Below are 19,063 nucleotides of genomic sequence, written 5' to 3'. Positions count from 1 at the left end.
ATCACAGCCCCGGGACTCCGAGAGCCGACATCGCGGGAACAGCGCCAGCACAGGAGGTGAGTATAGGTTTTATTATGCGGCATAAAAAGGAGTTGTCCTAGTAGTGGAAAAAACCTGTAAGGAATCTATATAGCTACATCTGGCCTATGTGCTTATATGAATGCAATTCACTCTGTATGCTTGTATCTTTCTCTGTACCTGATGAAGAGAGCGGTCCGCTCTAGAAACGCGTTGTTTTATTAATAAAAACAGAATTTTCTGCTACATCCGGTTAGACAGCGCCTTCAGATCATCATTTTTTTTCTTTTCTCATGACGCAATGGCTCATGTCCGTGGACTTACTGAACAAAGGAATAATAAAAGTTCACCCCCACTCAAGTGGCCAAATTGATGCTGAGTCGCCACAAGACCCCCACTGATGAGCAAGCTGTCACTGATGAGCAAGTTGTCAGCTATTCTATGGATAAGTGATAACTGGTTTTCACAGGAAGCTCCTTTTTTTAGCTTCAAAAATGAAATTCTAAGGATTGTAATGAAAGTTTTTGGTTTTGCTTTATCAAAGAAATTCTCCCAAAAGAGTGAAAGATCAATGCATGCTTGTTCTGCCACCCTTCTGACGCTTGGATGGGTAAAGTTGGTCATACACATTGAATGAAGTTTAACTAAATTCTTGCCAATCTTGGCAGGGTCGACCAAATGCCCAAAGTATATGGAGGTGGTCTTACTCTATTACCAAGTACAGAAGGATCGTACATGCGTGCCTAATAATAGATGTGGGCAGGTACAAGGCTTGCTGGGCTCCCATCCGGTGGGGAAAGACTACGGACGTGGCAGCGTGACCAAACTCTTGCAAATCCATTCTGCATTCTCTCATCTTAGGCAAAGCACAAGTTCAAACTAGTGTAAATTATTCTTTTTTTCTTAGGTTTCGGCAGCTCATCTGAGCGTGTGACTCTTTGTAGAATGTGATGGTGGCCGGTTTATCATGTCTTTTTCCTGTCTGCACTTGACTTGTTTTCCAATGGACAGGCGATCTCCGGTATTCTCACCTGTGGCGGTCCTGATCACATCTGTTCTGGGCTGAGTCTCCGTCATTGAGATGGCTCTATTGTTCTGCGTCCTGCATTCTTATACTCGCCACTGTCTGTCTCTTTTCATTTAGCTTCTTTTTTTTTTTTTTCTTTCTCCATTTTAGCCGGAGTATGATGAGATCAATCCTGATTGGAGAAGCTCAGTGGAGAAAAGGAAAAAGATGAAAGGTAAATTAGAATTTAAGTACTTTGGCTTCTTGTAGAATTGAGTTCTTAAAGCAGCGTTGACCCCAGAGGAAATTGGATTCTTTGAAGGATGTGATCATTTTGTGATGTTTTTAATATGGCTTTTCCCGCCACATACCTAAAGGACATACATGACCTTTTTTTTTTTTTTTTTTTTAACTGTAATCCTCCCTATAGTGTCCTATCTTTTCTCAGACTAGACATCTGCCTTTGAATGCATTCACATACGGTAAATTTGTTGCAGAATCTTCTGCAGCTTTTCCATTCATTTCAAAAGGGCTTGTAGAAATCCAAAGACATGACGCAGAACCTGATGTATGGAATGGATTGGCCACTTTCAAAAATCTCTGCTAGAAATGTGCCTATCGTCTGCCTCCTGAGTATGTATATGTAGAGCTGCGAGTGACGGCAAACCCCTGAGGATTAGTTACACCTTGGCTTAGAGTAAAGCTAAAGGTGGCCATACACATTAGATGGCTGTTAGTCGAAAGATCGTTCGTCCAACAGCCATCTCGGCCAATTCTCCCATACACAGGAATGGTCGTTCATCTGAGTTCTCCTTGGTTCTCTATGAGAAAGCCACCGACTGACACTTCGGCCAGCAACTTATCTTTGTAGAACAATGTGATCAAAATTCCACCATCTGAAATGCGTGGTCAACATTTCTACCAACTATCAGTCAGCTGGTACCCCATATGCAATAGACCATTGTCCGAACCAGACATATTGGTGGGTTAGGTCGATATAGGTCTAATGTGTAGGGGGGCGTTAGGGTTAATAGGAGCTGATTCACTCAACCTGGTCCATCAGCCACATCAGTAATCTGTGGCTGTAGGCCAAGAACGATAAGAACTGCCTATTCCCCCTTTTTTGGTTTCATAATTAGAGCACTTCGATGCTATTTGGGAAGTGGACGAAAACCCAGATGACAAAATGGTGACTAGTCATTTACTCCACATGTTATACTGAATGTTTCTACATTTAAAGGATTTATTCTGCCTTTTTTCTCCCTCTTTATAATGATTGTATTGTTTTAACATATTTGTGAATAAAGAATGTTTATTTTATGATCTGGATTTTGTCCGCTTCCCTTTTATTGGTTAGATGATGTTTTCTTGGAAGTGCCTCTTACATATTAGCGCTAATTATATTTTCTTCGCTCTTATGATTAGCCGGCCATGCCAGCTAATCAAAAGTAGGGTCGCGGTCGACCTCAAGTAAGGGGCATTTCTCAGGGCTGCCTTCCATTGGCTACAGATTCTTTGACTTGACTGATGAACCAGGTCCATGTTGGTTTGGCTAATATTTGGAGTGTTTGGAACATCTGGATCTGGTATGTAGGATTTTAACATACCCAGCTAAATAATTTGCCTCCAAAAGTGCACTTTATTGGCTGCATTCAGAACTCAGAATGTACGTAGAGAGCTAGTTCATAGGTGACCTCCTTTATTGTTACTGCATCCGGTCACCAGGCAGAACAATGGTCTGAAGACCCACTTTCTGGAGATGTGCACTGGCCCCAAAGGTGGTACCCTCATCTATAGCCATAGGACAGTGTGGGGATGGATCTCTCATGGATCTCATGTGAGTTCTGTAGAGCCTCGTCTCAGTGGAGCGGAGGTGAAGCATGAAGATAGATAAGTACAGCGCTCCACTACCTCTAGCAGTTCCATAGGCAATTAATGGAGCAGAATGCCGTATGCTCAACTTCTCCATCCTACAGAGTTGTTGAACACGCTAATTATTAACTTATTCCCTATTCTGGAAAAACTCTTTCAACTGTAATGCGATCTGTCATAAAAAACGATCTAGACCCATTTCTAGGCGGATCTAGTGGCAGCCACCAGATAAAATATATTAACAGGTCACCTCCATGGTGTTATAAGCCGGACTTTAATCTTTTTTTGTTATAGTTTGGTTTCTCTTTATTTTTCCAAGGTGCTTGAGTTTTCCTTACTTAGAATCACTAATAAAAGGCATTTGAGGGAAAAGGTCAGAAAGAAAAGTTCTGTGTTAAACTTTAATGTGCAGCCTTCCCATCTGTGTTGACTCGTACAGATAAAATTCTGAATTTGCAGCTTATGAAATCTCTAAAAAAAAAAAAGCTAAGCCATTTAGAAAGTCAAGAATTGGCATCCAACAGGCGGTACATACTGGACGACACACGCCCTACACTGATCACACGTCGCCCGTTGTTTTGTTTCTGGCTTGACGTAGAGTTGTTTGCTTTGTCCTGGGCTTTGTCTGACCTCCTACTGTGTCTTCCAACCCATTGATGTCCCCTGTCCATGTCTAGATAAGGAATCCTATTATCCGCTGACTGATGTGAATTGGTGGGCAGACAATGCTGTGATTTTGGCTCGATGCTCGGGCTCTTTGACGGTGTCCTCTGTGAAGACGCTAAAGAACTTGCTGGGGAAATCCTGCGAATGGTTTGAGCCCTCCCCCCAGGTGACGGCCGCTCACGACGGAGGCTTCCTCAGCTTGGAGGTAACTTTGTATATATTTTTTTGTAATTATTTGGTTGAAGTATTATTTTATATAAATGATAGTATTATTTATTATCAGCACATAGCTATATGTTAGTGGATTAAAGGGGTATTCTGCTTGGAAGAAGTTAGGACCTCTCTAGATGGGTAGGATTAGACTGGATGGCCATGACGCTTCATCCCTAATATTTTGGGTGTGCTAGAGTGGGATGTTAAACTGTCTCCAAAGTCCTAAAGAGAATTTGAGTGGTGGTCAAACATCTATATATCCGCCTCATTCTAATGGGGGAAGAAGTGCACCTTTCTGGCGATCGGTGAGGGTCCCAACGGCTGTCCATAGTGTGCAACATGCAGTAGACACAGAGACAACCAGTTATTCACTGTACCGTCAACTTCTCCTGGTGCGTGCACTTAGGATAAGCAGAATGGCCTCTGTATCTGCTGATAAAACAAGTCCGGTCCCCAGTGGCTTCTCTCCGCCCATCTACCCTAGACTGACAGGTCTCTACCTCTGTGTGTGTATAGGGAGAGATCTGTCGCTCTAGGGGATCGGGGCAGGGGGCGCACAGTATGTTTTGTCTGAAATGTTACTTTCGGAGTTAAATATACAGGCTGTAATAACGCAGCGAGCGCCTGATGAACGCTTCATGTGTTGGGTGAGGCGGGAAACGGTGTCGTCGTGTTCAGCCGGAGAATAGGCAGATCCATGTAATTGTGGTCATGTGACCGCCGTTCCCGACACGGACATCGGCAATTGTCACGGCGCACAGTGTGTGCACTGAGGGATTAACAAGTCTGCAGTCACACAGAGTGACTTCAGACGACTTGTCATTTTAGACTGGAAAAAACTCTTTAAAAGCACATTTCAAAGGTAAAAGAGCACAGTAGAAAGGGCAACGTTTCATCCATATTTGGCCTTTTTCTAGTCAGATATACAGTGATAAAAATGCAGTTTTATAGTTATACTAGCTGAAGAGCCTGGCGCTGCCCGGGCATAGTAACCACCTACAGTTAGTTATAACAAATTATAATGAATGAATATATATGTGTGTGTGTATGTATATGTATGTGTATATATATATATATATAATGTGTTTAGCCACATTCACTATAATATCCCACATCGTCTCGTCAGCAAGAGCTACCGGACTACTAATATCCCACATCATCCCGTCACAGCCGCCGGACTACTACCCCTAATATCTCTCATCATCCCGTCAGCCAGAGCCACCGGACTACTACCCCTAATATCCCACATAATCCCGTCAGCCTGGGGTGAGAATCAGAGCGCTGAGGGTTTTACCCTATCTTCCATACCGGAGATCCCTTTAAGAGAGTCCTGGGTCAGTACCAAAGCGCTGAGTGGATTTGCCCTGACTTCCCTACCGGGGATCCCTTTAAGAGAGCCTGGGGTCAGTGCCAGAGCATTTGAAGGCAATTTCCCTGACTTCCATACCGGGGATCCCTTTAAGAGAGGTCTGGGGTCAGAACCAAAGCGCGGGATAGATTTGCCCTGACTTCCATACTGGAGATCCCTTTTAAGAAAGGCCTGGGGTCAGTACCAAAGCGCATAGTGGATTTGCCCTAACTTCCACACAAGTAATCCCTTTAAGAGACCCTGGGTCAGAACCACGGAGCTGAGTGGAACGGTTTTAACTTCCATACCGGGGATCCCTTTAAGAGAGGCCTGGGGTCAAAACTAAAGTGCTCTGTGGTCCTTTCTGGGGGGGCAGACAATGGCTGGGAGCTTATGTTCCCAGGGATGCTAGATTTCTCCCACCCAGTCAGTGTCTGCTGAGTTGTCAAGTGGGAAAACTTGCTCATAGCAACCAATCACAGCTCAGCTTCTTTTAACCAGCTCTGGTGAAATGAGAGATGCTTAGTGATTAGTTGGTGATACACACATACATACATTCAGATAGATAGATAGAGATATATATATATATATATATATATATATATATATGAGAGAGATGTGTGTGTGTGTGTAATATATATATATCTATATCTATCTGGCTTGGAAAAGGCCAAGTATGGAGGAAATGTTGCCCTGAAATGTTTCCCTGTCTAAGTTGCTGTGTTATCTTTTGAAATGTGCTTTTAAGGATGGAATAAATGTTATATATTTTTTCATACACGTTATATATCTGGTTCCTTCGATCCTTTTTACATTTTAGCTGTTTTATGGGCCAGGTGGCAGATCACTCCAAGTAAGCATGGAAATCACTACTGGTACATGAGAATTTCTCACTACCAATATAGTCTGTATACATCACAAAATAGATCAACTAGCTCTGATGAGGCTGATGTTCTTACTTTGAAAATATATCCCGCATTAACTGTTATTCTTTCTGAACACAGCATTTTGTGAGTCCGGCTACACACTGCCAGATTTTATGAGTGTATTCAGGCTGCAAATTTTATCTCCGGCCACCTTCTGCGACTGGTGCGCTCTCTTCACTTTCCTCCTCCGTGCTCCTGCTGCTGATAGCTTGCACATGCTCAGTAGAAGCTGCATTCTCCATAGAGCTACAGTAAGAACAAGCAGTCATTGGATACATAATTACAGCCCCTGACTCAATCTGCTCCAAGAACCACGTCTATATATGTGACTGCAGAACATAGCAGATTAGCCCAGAATTCGGGAAGGTCTTGGCTGTCAATCGCAGTGCTGGAGTCGGTGCCAAATTCGCTAAGAGGCTCAAGCCACTACATAAATTCTGCGCACTTTGAGTGGCATGCACCTCTAGGCGCCACTCCAGGAATTGTAAAAATCAAGCCCTACGACACGTATGTAAATGGAAAAATAAAAGTAAGAACTTTTAAGACGTTGGAGAGGAAAAAACAAAAAGCTCAAAATCAAAATGTCCCCAAAATGGGGAGGTGTTAGATGGATCAGCAGTCTGCCCCTCCGTATCGGGGACTTGGGAATCCCCAGCCGTGTTCGTGTCCAGCAGTCAGATCCCCATAGATCCGACACTTATCTCTCCTGTAAAAGATTTGGATTTTTATTATGGGAAAACCCTTTTAAGCTTCTCATTACTGGATATCTGGGTCATGGAAATTGATATGTATTAAAAAATTAGCTTTTCTCAACTGTGCAGTTAGGTAATAGCCGGAGTCACGGCACGTCAGAAATGCATGGAACAATGATGAGCAGAAGAGGATTACACAGAAGAGTGGGGAGTCTATTCTGCCGATATGGCACAGAAAATGCATAGAATATACCTGCGAGTTGCACTCTAAGGCTACTTTCACATGTCCGTCGGTGGCATTCCGGCTCCGTGCGGCAAAAAGATGGAGTGCCGGATCCAGCAGTGAATGGAGGGACCGGAAGTATATGCGGCGCATCTTACGGCGCCTGACACAGCTATGTTGCGGAGTCGCCGGGGAAGAAAAGGATCCACGAGCCAGTGAACAGGGTATGAAAGAGAGAGAACGGGGTATGAAAGAGAGAGAACGGGGTATGAAAGAGAGAGAGAACGGGGTATGAAAAAGAGAGAGAGAGAACGGGGTATGAAAAAGAGAGAGAGAGAACAGGGTATGAAAGAGAGAGAGAGAGAACGGGGTATGAAAGAGAGAGAGAGAACGGGGTATGAAAGAGAGAGAAAGAGCGGGGTATGAAAGAGAGAGAGAGAGAGAACGGGCATGCGCACAGGGTAAAACCGTGCATGCGGTGGCCGGATCAGGTAGAAGCCTGATCCGGCGGCCGGAATGTACCATTGAGAAACATTGTCCCGCAGAGCTGGAAGGGCCGCATACGTCCATGTCCGGCTTTTTTCGCCGGACAAAAAAACGCTGCAGCACCCGTCCTGTCCGGCCGCCGGACAGAGGAATTCAGCCGGATCCGGTAAAAACCGGAACAAACGGAAGCACATGCGGCGCGATCCGGCGCATGTGCTTCTCAATGACAAAAAAACGCATCCGGCGGTAAAAAAAAAACCGGATCAGTTTTTTTACACACATGCCGGATTGTGCCTGACGGCACAAACCGGATGTGTGAAAGAGGCCTAACCCCACAGCGCCGCCTGAGGAAATTGACAGTAAATTGTTATAGCAGTCAGTCATTCTTATAACTTATTAACACATGCCTCAGTCTTCTGTGCCAGAATTACACACATTAGAATTATTCTGCCTGGATTTAGTAGAATCTTTCATTCAATCTGTTTATTACACTATTGTACTCTGGAGATAATTCCCAAACATCCTATGGAGCCTCCACCACAGATGTGAGCATAGCTCTACTACATACCATGGGGAAAAAGTATTGAACATGCTTACTAAAATGTATTTAATATATTGTAAAAACGCCTTTGTTGGTGGAGATAGCGTCTAGACGCCTCCTGTATGGGGAAACTAGTCGCAGGCATTGCTTAGGTGTGATTTTGGCCCATTCTTCCACACAAACACACTTCACATCCTGAAGGTCTTGTGGGCTCCTTCTTTGAACCCTGTGCTTAGTTCCTTCCATAAATCTTTTATTGGATGCAGGTCCGGTGATCGGCTCGGCCATTCTAGCAGCTTTAGTTTCTTTCTTTGAAACCAGTTGGCTTTCCTTGGCTATGTGTTTGGGATCATTGTTTTGCTGAAAGGTCCTCCTTTGTTTCAACTTCATCATCCTGGTAGATGACAGCAGAATTTTATCAAGAATGCCTCGGAACATTTGTCCATTCATCCTTCCATCAATTTTATGCAGTTTGTCAGTGCTGTATGCTGAAAAACTGCCCCACATCATGACGTCCCTCTTGCTATGGTGTTTCTGGTGTGAGGTGCAATGCCTTTTGGCCTCCAAACATAATGTGTATTATTGCATTCAAAGAGTTCAGTTTTGGTCTCTTCTAACCAGACCATATTTTCCCAGTATTTTACAGGCTTGTCTAAATGTTGTTGAACAAACTGTAAATGTGCTTGAACATGCCTTTTGTTCAGCAATAGTCTCGCGTGGTTAACATACATTTTACACACACATTTTTTTTTTTTCTGCAGTTTCAACACACTTGAAATTGTTTTCCCGCTTTCCAGTGCATCACATGATAAAATGAATTGTGTTATGTCATTCACGAATTACGTCATTCAAAACTACAACTTTTTCCACAGAAAATAAGCCTTCGTACGGCTATATTGATTGGGAAACAGAAAAGTAAAGGCTCTTGGAATAGAATTGGAGAGGGGGGGTGGAAGGGTTAAATCAGGTGTGTTTTAACTTGTTTATTTTTCCAGCTCACACACTTTATTGAAATAAAAATGAGATCTTGCAATTCTCACACTGGCCACTGGGGCTTGTTTTTAGACTTGTAACTCCTTGTTGTGTCAGGAAATGCACATGTACATTAGCCACAATGAATTGACTCTGACACTGTATTTTGTATTGAAGCATCTAATGAGTGTGTGCAAAGGTCATTGTGAGGGCGGGGGGGTGCAGTGACTCTTGTCACTATTGTGATTAATTCTGTGCTATCAGCTGTGTGTAAACATTTTTGGAATCCATTGATTAGTCACTTTAATCCAACCTACGATAAACTGCCGAACACTTTTCCTGGAAGGACAGGACCCGTGAGTAGAAAATTGCCCCATTGGCTACTTTGAGAATGAAAAGAATTTTTTTTTTAAATAGTGATTTTTTTTTTTTTTTTTGGGGGGGGGGGGGGGGGGGGAAGACCTTTGCCAACATTTCTTGAAGAATGCATGATACTGATCACATATTCTGTTAATAGAAAGTTGACCTCATCACGGATACATCAGTATTTACTTGTAATATACATAATGGTAAGCCTTATTAATCGCAGTTATGTCAAGGTTTGTGCCACAAAGTAAGCCCTGGGGCCCAGTACAGAATGCAGCTGCTTAGTCTGACTACCGCCCGCTGCTTTATGTAAGTGCCGACATGTCCTCATCTTTCAGGTAATTGAGATTTCTGGGTGCTGGGTTTATGGAACCTTTAGGGTCCCAGCATGAATATCTTGATGCCACAACTATGGAACAACAGAAGTTTTATCTCTGTATTATTATGTATCATATTTGATAAATCTTATCTGCAGTGATAACAGTATAATTGGCCTCCAGCAGTAGCATATCTAAAACACAAGACAATCCAAAGCCCAGGCTGTAAAAAAAAAAAAAAAAAGCCATCAAGCTGTCATGTTCTACTCCGTGCACTCAATCATAGGCCTCTGATGGGCCACAGTGGTTGGTCTGTCATTAAGAGCACAGTTTGAGCCATGTCATCCTTTTCTTGTGCTGTGTGTGTGTTATTTTGTCTTCAGGACACCGTTGATTTTAATACATTGATTAGGTAAGGACTTCTTTTTCTCCACTTTTTCTCCCTATAAGCCCCTGCTGTTGTCCTACAGTAATATTTTGTCATTCTATGTGAGACTTGTATTTTCTTAGCTTGTCTGGTGTTTTAATTATCGATTTATAGCAACAATTACAAAGCCTATCATGGTTTTTGCATTTTCTTATAGCTACCAGATAATGTCTAAAGATTCCTTTGTTAAAACAGCATTCATTTTTTTTAAATGAAAGATGACTGTATCTAGTATCTAATACACCACAAACACTTTGGTACATTTTTTTTTCTACATGTGTACATCTGTTAGTCCAGAGAAAATAAAATGTATATATGTTTAGTATTGGTCAATTGAAGTGTAGTATGGCATGAATAAAGGAGATTACATTAAAGAGTTGTTGAGGTTTATCAGTCTGGCAAAATTTACTAAGCAATCTGTAAAGAGTTTGGATTTGGTCAACAGTCAAACTGTGCAAATGTGGGAAATTTAGGACCTCTATCACCCTCCTCACCAGTGCTTGCACAACAAAGATCTATCCCGGAGCAAAGCATATTATAGTCCATGAGTATACAAAGGAACCCAAGGTAATCTCTAAGCAACTAAAGGCCTCTCTCACATTAGCTAATGATCATGGGACCACTGTCAGAAGGAAACTGAACAGTGGTGTGTATGGCATTATTGCAAGGGGAAAGCCATAGGTCAGGTCGGCAGGGGTTTTGGGTTGTCTGCATGATTCCTATATGATTGTTTGCAGAAGGTCTTGTAGAAAGTTAAAGTACTTGCATTATTTATCATTCATTTTAGTTCCTCTGGGGCGTGTCTTTTGTCTCCTTTGCATAATTAACCAGTGGTAAACACCAAAATCATTTGCACTGAATTAAAGGCTCATACCTCTGGAATCATATGGCGGATTTTAAACCTGGAGAAGATGGAAAAACCAGGAAGCAGCAAGAATTTTAGAGGAATAACTGACCACTTTCGATCTGGTGACAGGTCCACTGTATAACTGAATGTGAGGGTTTATGTGCAGATATGTTCCTTTCATAGAAAAGAGTTGGACCTCATCCAGACGTCCGTTTTTCTCCCGCACAAGAAAAACGTACATTTCTTTTTTTTTTAGATAAGCGTTTAGTCCGTATGTGGAGAAAAAGAAAAAATAAGTTCTAGAGTTGAGCGAATTTTTCGAAGTTCGGTTCTGATTTATGATCAGCGGAGTAAATATTGTTTTTGCAATATTTGCCGAACATCATTGGAGTCAATGAGAGTAGAAATTAACGATTATGTTCAGAATCGATCATCAAACACAAATTTGGCACGAAATAGCGTACCATTATGGGACGAATATGGCAAATTCAGATTCGGCGACCAATTCTGAGCATATTCTCTGAACTCTAAGTTCCTCCACCTTCTACTTCCTCACAGTCCGTGAAAATCGGGCTGCTTTGGCTTATCATGTGAATGTCGTTCGTTTTTTTTTTTTTTTTGATCCAACCTTCGGATCACAATTGGATTAGTCTCCACGATTTTTCGCGGACTGCTCCACGACAGGTCATGGATGCTTGAGTGGTCCCATGGACTATCACAAGTTCTAGCTGTGAAAAGTAAGGCTAGCACTCGTACGAGAAAATCAGACGTCTGAATGAGGCCTTAGAAAAAGATACTAGTGATGAGCGAGCGTGCTTGGATAACGTCTTATCCAAGCATGCTCGGGTTTTATCGGAGCATCAGGAAATGCTTGTATATCATGTTCCAGTCCCTGCGGCTGCATGATTTGCCGCTGTTAGACAGCCTTAACGTGGGGATTCCGTAACAAACAGGCAATCCTTGCATGGGTCGAGACTGTCTAGCAGCTGGCTTTCCTTGCCATTTTTTTTTAACCTTGGCTACAGCGCAATCACTGGGCTCAGCTGTCATGCTGAAATAGGCAGCACAATTGGCTACATAACCAGTGATTGGCTGCAGCGGTTACATTCAGTAGTTCTGACGTCATCAAACTGCAGCTGTAAATAATGATGAATTTGTTATTTTTATCAAGAGCATCCATTGGAGCAAAAAACTGTAATAAATTGCCTTCATTATGTGAATTTAATGGGTCAAATTCAGTAGCAGAAATCTAATAATTTACCTATACATGAGCCCTTTCTTCTCTCGAGTGATCACTTTTGTTTATTTTTTTTTCTTTAATTTTAGTGTGAAGTAAAACTTGCTCCTAAAAGGTCACGCTTGGAGAGTAGATCTGGTGAGGATGACTATGGAGACCAAGACTCTGACTTTGATGATGAGATGTCAGCCAAAGACAGATATTTGTCCTACATAAAGCAAGGACTGTACTTTGCCACAGAGATGGAACGCTTTGCCCCACCTCGAAAACGTCCACGAACCATTACAAAAACATACAGGATTGTTAGTTTGAGGTCTACAACTCCAGAGGAACTTTATCAGAGGAAGGTATGCTGGGCTTGGGTGTTCACAAAAGGCTACATTACTATTCAAATTGGCCAAAAGGATGTCCGGTTTAGTAAATAAAACTGTTAAAAATGCAGCTCGATGTGACACATTTGGCACTTGAGCTGAGATCTTTATCAGGCGGAAATGCACGAAAATACAATATATCCCGTGTGTAGATGGTTATTACACAAACAGATCCACTTCTTTCCTCAGTCTCGAGTAGCTGTGATCTTTTTTTGATATTATAGAAATCATAATTTGATATTGACAAATTTCATACTTGCTGCAGATTGATAATGAAGAGTACGGAGAAGCTTTATCCTTGGCTCATGCATATGGCCTGGACACTGACCTGGTTTATCAGCGGCAATGGAGGAAGTCGGCTGTCAACGTTGCCACAATTCAGGACTATTTGGTATGTTGTAAATTTACCAGAGATCTGACCACCAACACAACCATTAATGGTCCCATCATCAGCAGAGCTATTGGGTGAGGAGAAGAGATGGGCAAACCCAAACAGTAAGGTTTGGTGTCTGTACCGATAACCTGCTGTTCAGGCACGGACCCAGAACAATGACTTTTCCGTGTTACTACTTGAGTTCGGCACCCCAAATATTGGGTGTTTCCCACGCTGTCCATTGCATGACAGCGTGAGAAACGCCAGTGGATTTGATCAGCGGTAAGGTTATTTTGAGTGATCAAAACGCTGCGGTTCCAGCACCTGTGACTTGCGGTAAAAACTTGACCTCCAGTCACAGGCATCGGCTGATGTGAGTACTACTCTAGTAAAGCTCTCTGCTTTATTATAGCTGGTTATCAAGAATAGAAGGGACCCTACTCTGTATTTTTTTTACATTTTAATTATTTAAATAAATAATTTAAAAAAAAACCCTGCATGGGTCCCTCCCATTTTTGACAACCAGCCAAGCTAAAGCCAACAGCTGGGGGCTGGCATTTTCAGGCTGGTAAGGGGCCATGGATATTGGCCCCCCCAGCCTAAAAAATAGCCAACAGCCTCCTGAGAAAAGGCGCATATATTGGATACACCAATTCTGGAGCTTTACCCGGCTCTTCCCACTTGCCCTGTGGCAGTGGCAAGTGGGGTTAATATTTGTAGGGTTGATGTCACCTCTGCATTCTAAGATGACATTAATCCCACAGGTTAACCTCATAGTCATATTGTAAATAAGCACACAGCCAATATAAAGTCCTTTCTTTGAAATAAAATTACACACCGTTTTACTTTATTTAAAAATATAAAGCAGTTAAACTCGCCTTACTCCCATTCCATTGAAGCCCTCATCCCCTGTAAAAAAGCAAAAATAAAAAACCATATCCCTCACCTGTCCTACATACAGTACTGTCTCCCGCCGTAATCCATGTCTGCGATAAGAGGTTTTCAACCTGAGTAGTGCCAAGATGCGACCTTCCAGGCTGAAAACCACAGGAGAATGAGCTGCTGAGAACTCGGCATCCTTGACTAGTGGTAATCTCATTGAGGTTACCGCAGGTCACTGACGTTGTGTTCCCAGCTCACGACGCCTGTGACCAGAGGTAAATTTTAGCTCCCGTCACAGCTGCTGGCTCACGCAGCTCTCCGATCGGCGGCAATAATCTTACCGGCGATCAGAGCCAGTGTTTGCCGCGCCGTCATCCACATGACAGCATAGCAAACAATGGATGTTCAGACCACCCATTCATCTGAATGGGGTTCTGGTACCATTCTAGTACCCATACCGATCTTTTTTTTTTTTTTTGTTTGTTTTTTTTTTTTTTCTAGTTTGGCCGTACCCGCTGGGCCCGAACATCCAGGTGTTAGCTGATCACTAGTGAGGAGTGTACACCTGTGCAGACCTAGGGAAGCGAAGTCGACTGACCTTGATTTTCATGTTCGGCCTGTGCCTGCTTCATCTGGACTAATCTCCTGGGCACATCTTGGTAATTTATAAATCCGTTCAGCACACATGGACATTTAAAGGGGTGTTCCAGGTTTGTGACTGAAGACTTGTGAATCCTCACAGTGCATCGTATGCACTATCAGAATTCTCCGGTGATGGGAGCGGCTATCGTGTGACCTCAAGTATGCAGTTTGAATATGTGCGGTCCTAGGCTGACTAGACATGTGCAGCCCCGCTCTATACAATTTGATTGAGCGATGCCGTGAACTTCTAGTCGGAATGTGGCCGGAATTATGCAAATGGCATAGTTGCGGTCATATGACAGCCCTTTTCCTCCACCGAAAAAATCCAAACAGGGCGCAATGTGTGTGCTGTCCAAGACTGTGATTACATAGTGATTGTAGGCTTTACCCACAAGTATGGATGACCGCTTTAAAGAGTTACCATGTTGTACTCGTGAAAATAAGCCACTTTAAAATATACCTTATCAGAGAAATCTGCTTATTTCTCCTCTTGGACTAATCATTCTCAATTCACAGGTAAAATCTGTCTTAAGGGAATTCAGATTTTTCTCTTCGCCACGGCAGCACCCACTGAGAGAGGGGATCCATCCCTAGGAACAGGAAACCTACAGAGAGATAAAAGGGGCGGTCTCCCTCACTCCCTCGGTTGGTTTCCTGTTCCTAGAAGGAACCCATAGAGAGGAGAAGATGCTGGCCTGGTTGCCGCCCGTGCAGCATTATATTAGCGGCAGGGGCCCTAGAGCTGGAAGCAGCGTCGGGAGGATCGAAGAATCAACTCCCCCCTCAGCTGGTAATGCGGGTGAGGCCTTGGCTTGGAGTGCCTGGCTCACGTATGGGTGCATAGTGTGACAGGAGTCGGCACCTGGGTACTCCCTTCCAGGGGCGGAGCATTACGGAGCGCGGCACAGCGTGGGGCTGCTATGGTAGTGGCCCCTTCCCCCCCACCAAACACTGCGAGGCCAGGAAAGGATAATGTACCTGAGCTCGCGGGGATGCGGTAAAGTGCCAGAGCACTGAAGGGGAGAATCTCATACCTGACGCTCGGGGGTCAGTGGTATATTCTGCTCCGGCGATGCAGGGGCAGCGGTGTCAGGAGACGCTCGGCGGGCTTAGGCCAGCGCTCCTGTACTGAGACAGGGCAACCCGGAAGTGGATGGCTAGAACTTCGGGGGGAGGAGGCACAGATCGCGGTATCGCCTGGCAAGTGAATGCGCATGCGTGGGGGGGGGGAGAGGGGCGATACCAGGAAGCTGCATAAAAGCACGGTTTCGCTCCAACTGGTACAGCCAGGGGAATCCCCACATGGCAGTGCCAAAAGAAGTGACAGCACCAGAAGAAGTGGCAGCACCATGAGGAATAGTAGCGGGCGCTCTAGGCAGAGTGAACCCACGGAGAAAAAACGGAAGAAGCCATCTCACTCCTCGCCTCAGCCTGAGTCTCGAACCCCGCAGCCGGTACTAAGCTGACGAAATTTACGGTTGAGTGTTTTTTAGTCATTCTCCTAGCTGATGGCACCCTTTTTTCTTTTCTGCACACCCCTTAGGCCAAAAGAACAGAAAAATCTGAGCACAGGGAATGTGCCTTATGTTCCCAACCTCTCCCAGATAGCTACCCAAAGAGGTGGTGTCAGAGCGGTATCGGACAAACCCTGCCGGAGGACTCCTCGGGAAAAACAGAGGATATCCGTGCGATAATCAGAGAGGAACTACGGGCCTTAGGCGGTTCCAGTAGTCTAGGAGGAAAAACCTCCGGCAGAGTGATAACCTCACTGGCGTCTAGATCGCCTTCAGAAGCTGGGGAGCTTGACTCAGATATATCCCAGGAATACCTAACCTCAGAGGAAGAGGAGCAGACTTGCTTCCCCACAGACAATATTAATAATTTGGTCAAGTCGGTGCATAATACTATGGGGTTATCCGATACTAAAGACCCCAAAACCCCGCAGGAAATTATGTTTGCGGGTATCTCCCAAAAGAAGGTCCAAGCCTTCCTGGTAGTTCCAGCGATAAAGGAGCTGGTAAAAAGGGAGTGGGAAAAGCAGGGGCAAAGGACCTTTCTCCCCTTAACATCCAAACGAAAATACCCGTTTGATGATGACAAATTGGCGTCTTGGTCAAGAGCCCACAAGGTGGATGCAGCAGTGGCCTCCACTTCTCGCCAATCTTCCCTGCCTGTGGACGATTAGGGAACGTTATCTGATCCCTTAGATCGCAAGTCGGATACCTTCCTCAAACGATCTTGGGAGGCATGCACGGGGGCCTTCAAGCCGGCAATATCAGCCACGTGCACAGGGTGGTCCATGATGATATGGTTAGATGAGTTGGAGGAGAAAATAAAAAAATGGAACGTCTAGAGACAAGCTTCGTTCCTCTATTCCCCTAATAAAGGGGGCAGCAATCTTCCTATCTGATGCCTCAGCTGACTCCCTCCGACTATCTGCCAGAGCGGCAGGATTAACCAACGCAGCCCGGCGGGCCTTGTTCTTGAAGGGATGGAGAGGTGATACGCAGACAAAATCCAAACTCTGTGCTATGCCCTGTCAGGGTAAGTACCTGTTTGGCACAGTACTTGATGAAATCCTGGCAAAAGCTGGTAGAGAAGGGATTTCCTAACCCGTACGTTCCCTTCTACAGGAGGGCCTTCAGGAAGCCTCCATTTGGCAAAAAGAATGATTTCAAGCCCCGAGACCGCTGGGGCAGCAAAGATCCCAAACAGAAGGGCAGTCTATTTGGGAAACGTCCCTTCAGATCTGGGGATAGATTCCGGTAGCACCAATTCACCGGTAGGTTGCAATGGGAAGCAATAACAACTAACCCCTGGGCCATTAATATTGTTACATTGGGCCTAAGACTAGAATTTGTTCGGTACCCACCGGACTCCTTCCTGTTGACTTCTCTGAGGCATAGATGCTCATGAGGAGAACATAATTTTACCTCTATAAGTCACTAGTGCGACCACACTTAGAATACTGTGTACAGTTCTGGTCTCCGGTGTATAAGAAAGACATAGCTGAACTGGAGCGGGTGCAGAGAAGAGCGACCAAGGTTATTAGGGAACTAGGGGGTCTGCAATACCAAGACAGGTTATTACACTTGGGGTTATTTAGTTTGGAGAATCGAAGGCTTAGGGGTGATCTTATTACAATGTATAAATATATGCGGGGACAGTACAAAGACCTTTCTAATCTTTTTACTCTTAGACCTGTGACGGGGACAAGGGGGCATCCTCTACGTCTGGAGGAAACAAGGTTTAAGCATACTCACAGACGCGGATTCTTTACTGTAAGAGCAGTGAGACTATGGAACTCTCTGCCATATGATGTTGTAATGAGTGATTCCCTACTAAAATTTAAGAAGGGACTGGATGCCTTTCTTGAAAAGTATAATATTACAGGGTATATACACTAGTCTCCTTAATATTGCGTTGATCCAGGGAGCTAGTCTGATTGCCGTATGTGGAGTTGGGAAGGAATTTTTTTCCCCAATGTGAAGCTTACTGTTTGCCACATGGGTTTTTTTTGCCTTCCTCTTGATCAACATGTTAAGGCAAGTTAGGATAGGATATGGGTTGAACTAGATGGACTTAAAGTCTCCCTTCAACCTTAATAACTATGTTACTATGTCCCTTGCGCAGCAGGAAGCATTGGAATTGGAGATTGCAGGCCTCTTATCTAAGCACGTTCTAGTAGACTTTCCAAGAGACTAAAGAGGAACGGGGTTTTATTCTCCCCTGTTTCTAGTGCCTAGACCGGATGGTTCTTTTAGAACCATAAGTAACTTAATGAAGCTTAATACCTTTTTGAGGCTGCGGTCCTTTAAAATGGAATCTATACGTTCAGTGATAAAACTCTCGTTTCCTAGGTGCTATATGGCAGTCTTGGACCTAAAAGATGCCTATTACCATCTCCCTATATGCAAAGAGCACCAGCAATTCCTACGAGTGGCAGTCATATTAGAAGGCCGGATACGACATCTCCAGTTTACGGCAATGCCGTTCGGATTATCCATGGCACCCCGCGTGTTTACCAAGCTAATGCTGAAGGTGATGTCACATGTAAGGCTGAAAGACACCTTTAATAGTCCCATTCCTGGACGACCTGCTCATAGTAGGGAATTCTGTTTCCTAATGCAAGGGCAAGATAGCTGATATTATCTCATCCCTGCAGACACTAGGCTGGCTAATCAACTGGGAAAAGTCCAGACTACAACCGGTAACCTGTCAGACGTTCCTAGGCCTTCAACTAGACTCTAAGTCAAAAATGCTTCCTGCCAGAAACAAAAACATGAGCCACAATTGATAAAGTACGGATGGCAATCGGTAAACCCACGATGTCCTTGAGAGAAGGCATGTCCTTGTTAGGATACCTAACATCATGCATTCCGGCTGTTCAGTGGGCCCAATTCCATTCCAGGAAGTTGCAATGGGCCACTTTGCAAGAGGTGGATAGGTTGCAGGGGTGGTTGGAAGGCAGGATGTCTCTGTCATCAGAGGTGACCAGTTCCTTAGAGTGGTGGTTGGACCCAAACAATCTCACGGGGGGGGGGGGGGGGTGTGTTCCATGGTGTCCCCTCTAAAATAGTCACTACGGACGCTAGCCCCTCGGGGTGGGGGGCCCACCTAGAGGAAGATATGGTGCAG

At 44.3% G+C, this 19,063-nt stretch overlaps 1 protein-coding gene across 3 annotated transcripts in view; it reads left to right on the top strand.

Annotated features, from left to right (window-relative positions):
* Positions 1–19,063, top strand: part of NBAS (NBAS subunit of NRZ tethering complex) — an 816,956-nt gene that overhangs the window by 140,627 nt on the left and 657,266 nt on the right. For all 3 annotated transcript variants that reach the window (XM_073568249.1, XM_073568248.1, XM_073568250.1), the window contains exons 13-16: positions 1,196–1,259; positions 3,574–3,767; positions 12,247–12,504; positions 12,794–12,919. In XM_073568249.1, the coding sequence (XP_073424350.1) occupies positions 1,196–1,259; positions 3,574–3,767; positions 12,247–12,504; positions 12,794–12,919 (642 nt within the window). The remainder of the gene's footprint in view (positions 1–1,195; positions 1,260–3,573; positions 3,768–12,246; positions 12,505–12,793; positions 12,920–19,063) is intronic.

Source organism: Dendrobates tinctorius, unplaced genomic scaffold, assembly GCF_039654945.1.
Source record: "Dendrobates tinctorius isolate UK_male_01 unplaced genomic scaffold, ASM3965494v1 ptg000021l, whole genome shotgun sequence".
Classification (NCBI taxonomy): domain Eukaryota; kingdom Metazoa; phylum Chordata; class Amphibia; order Anura; family Dendrobatidae; genus Dendrobates; species Dendrobates tinctorius.
Note: the sequence above shows the minus strand (reverse complement) of the source record. Positions and strands in the feature narration are given on the sequence as shown.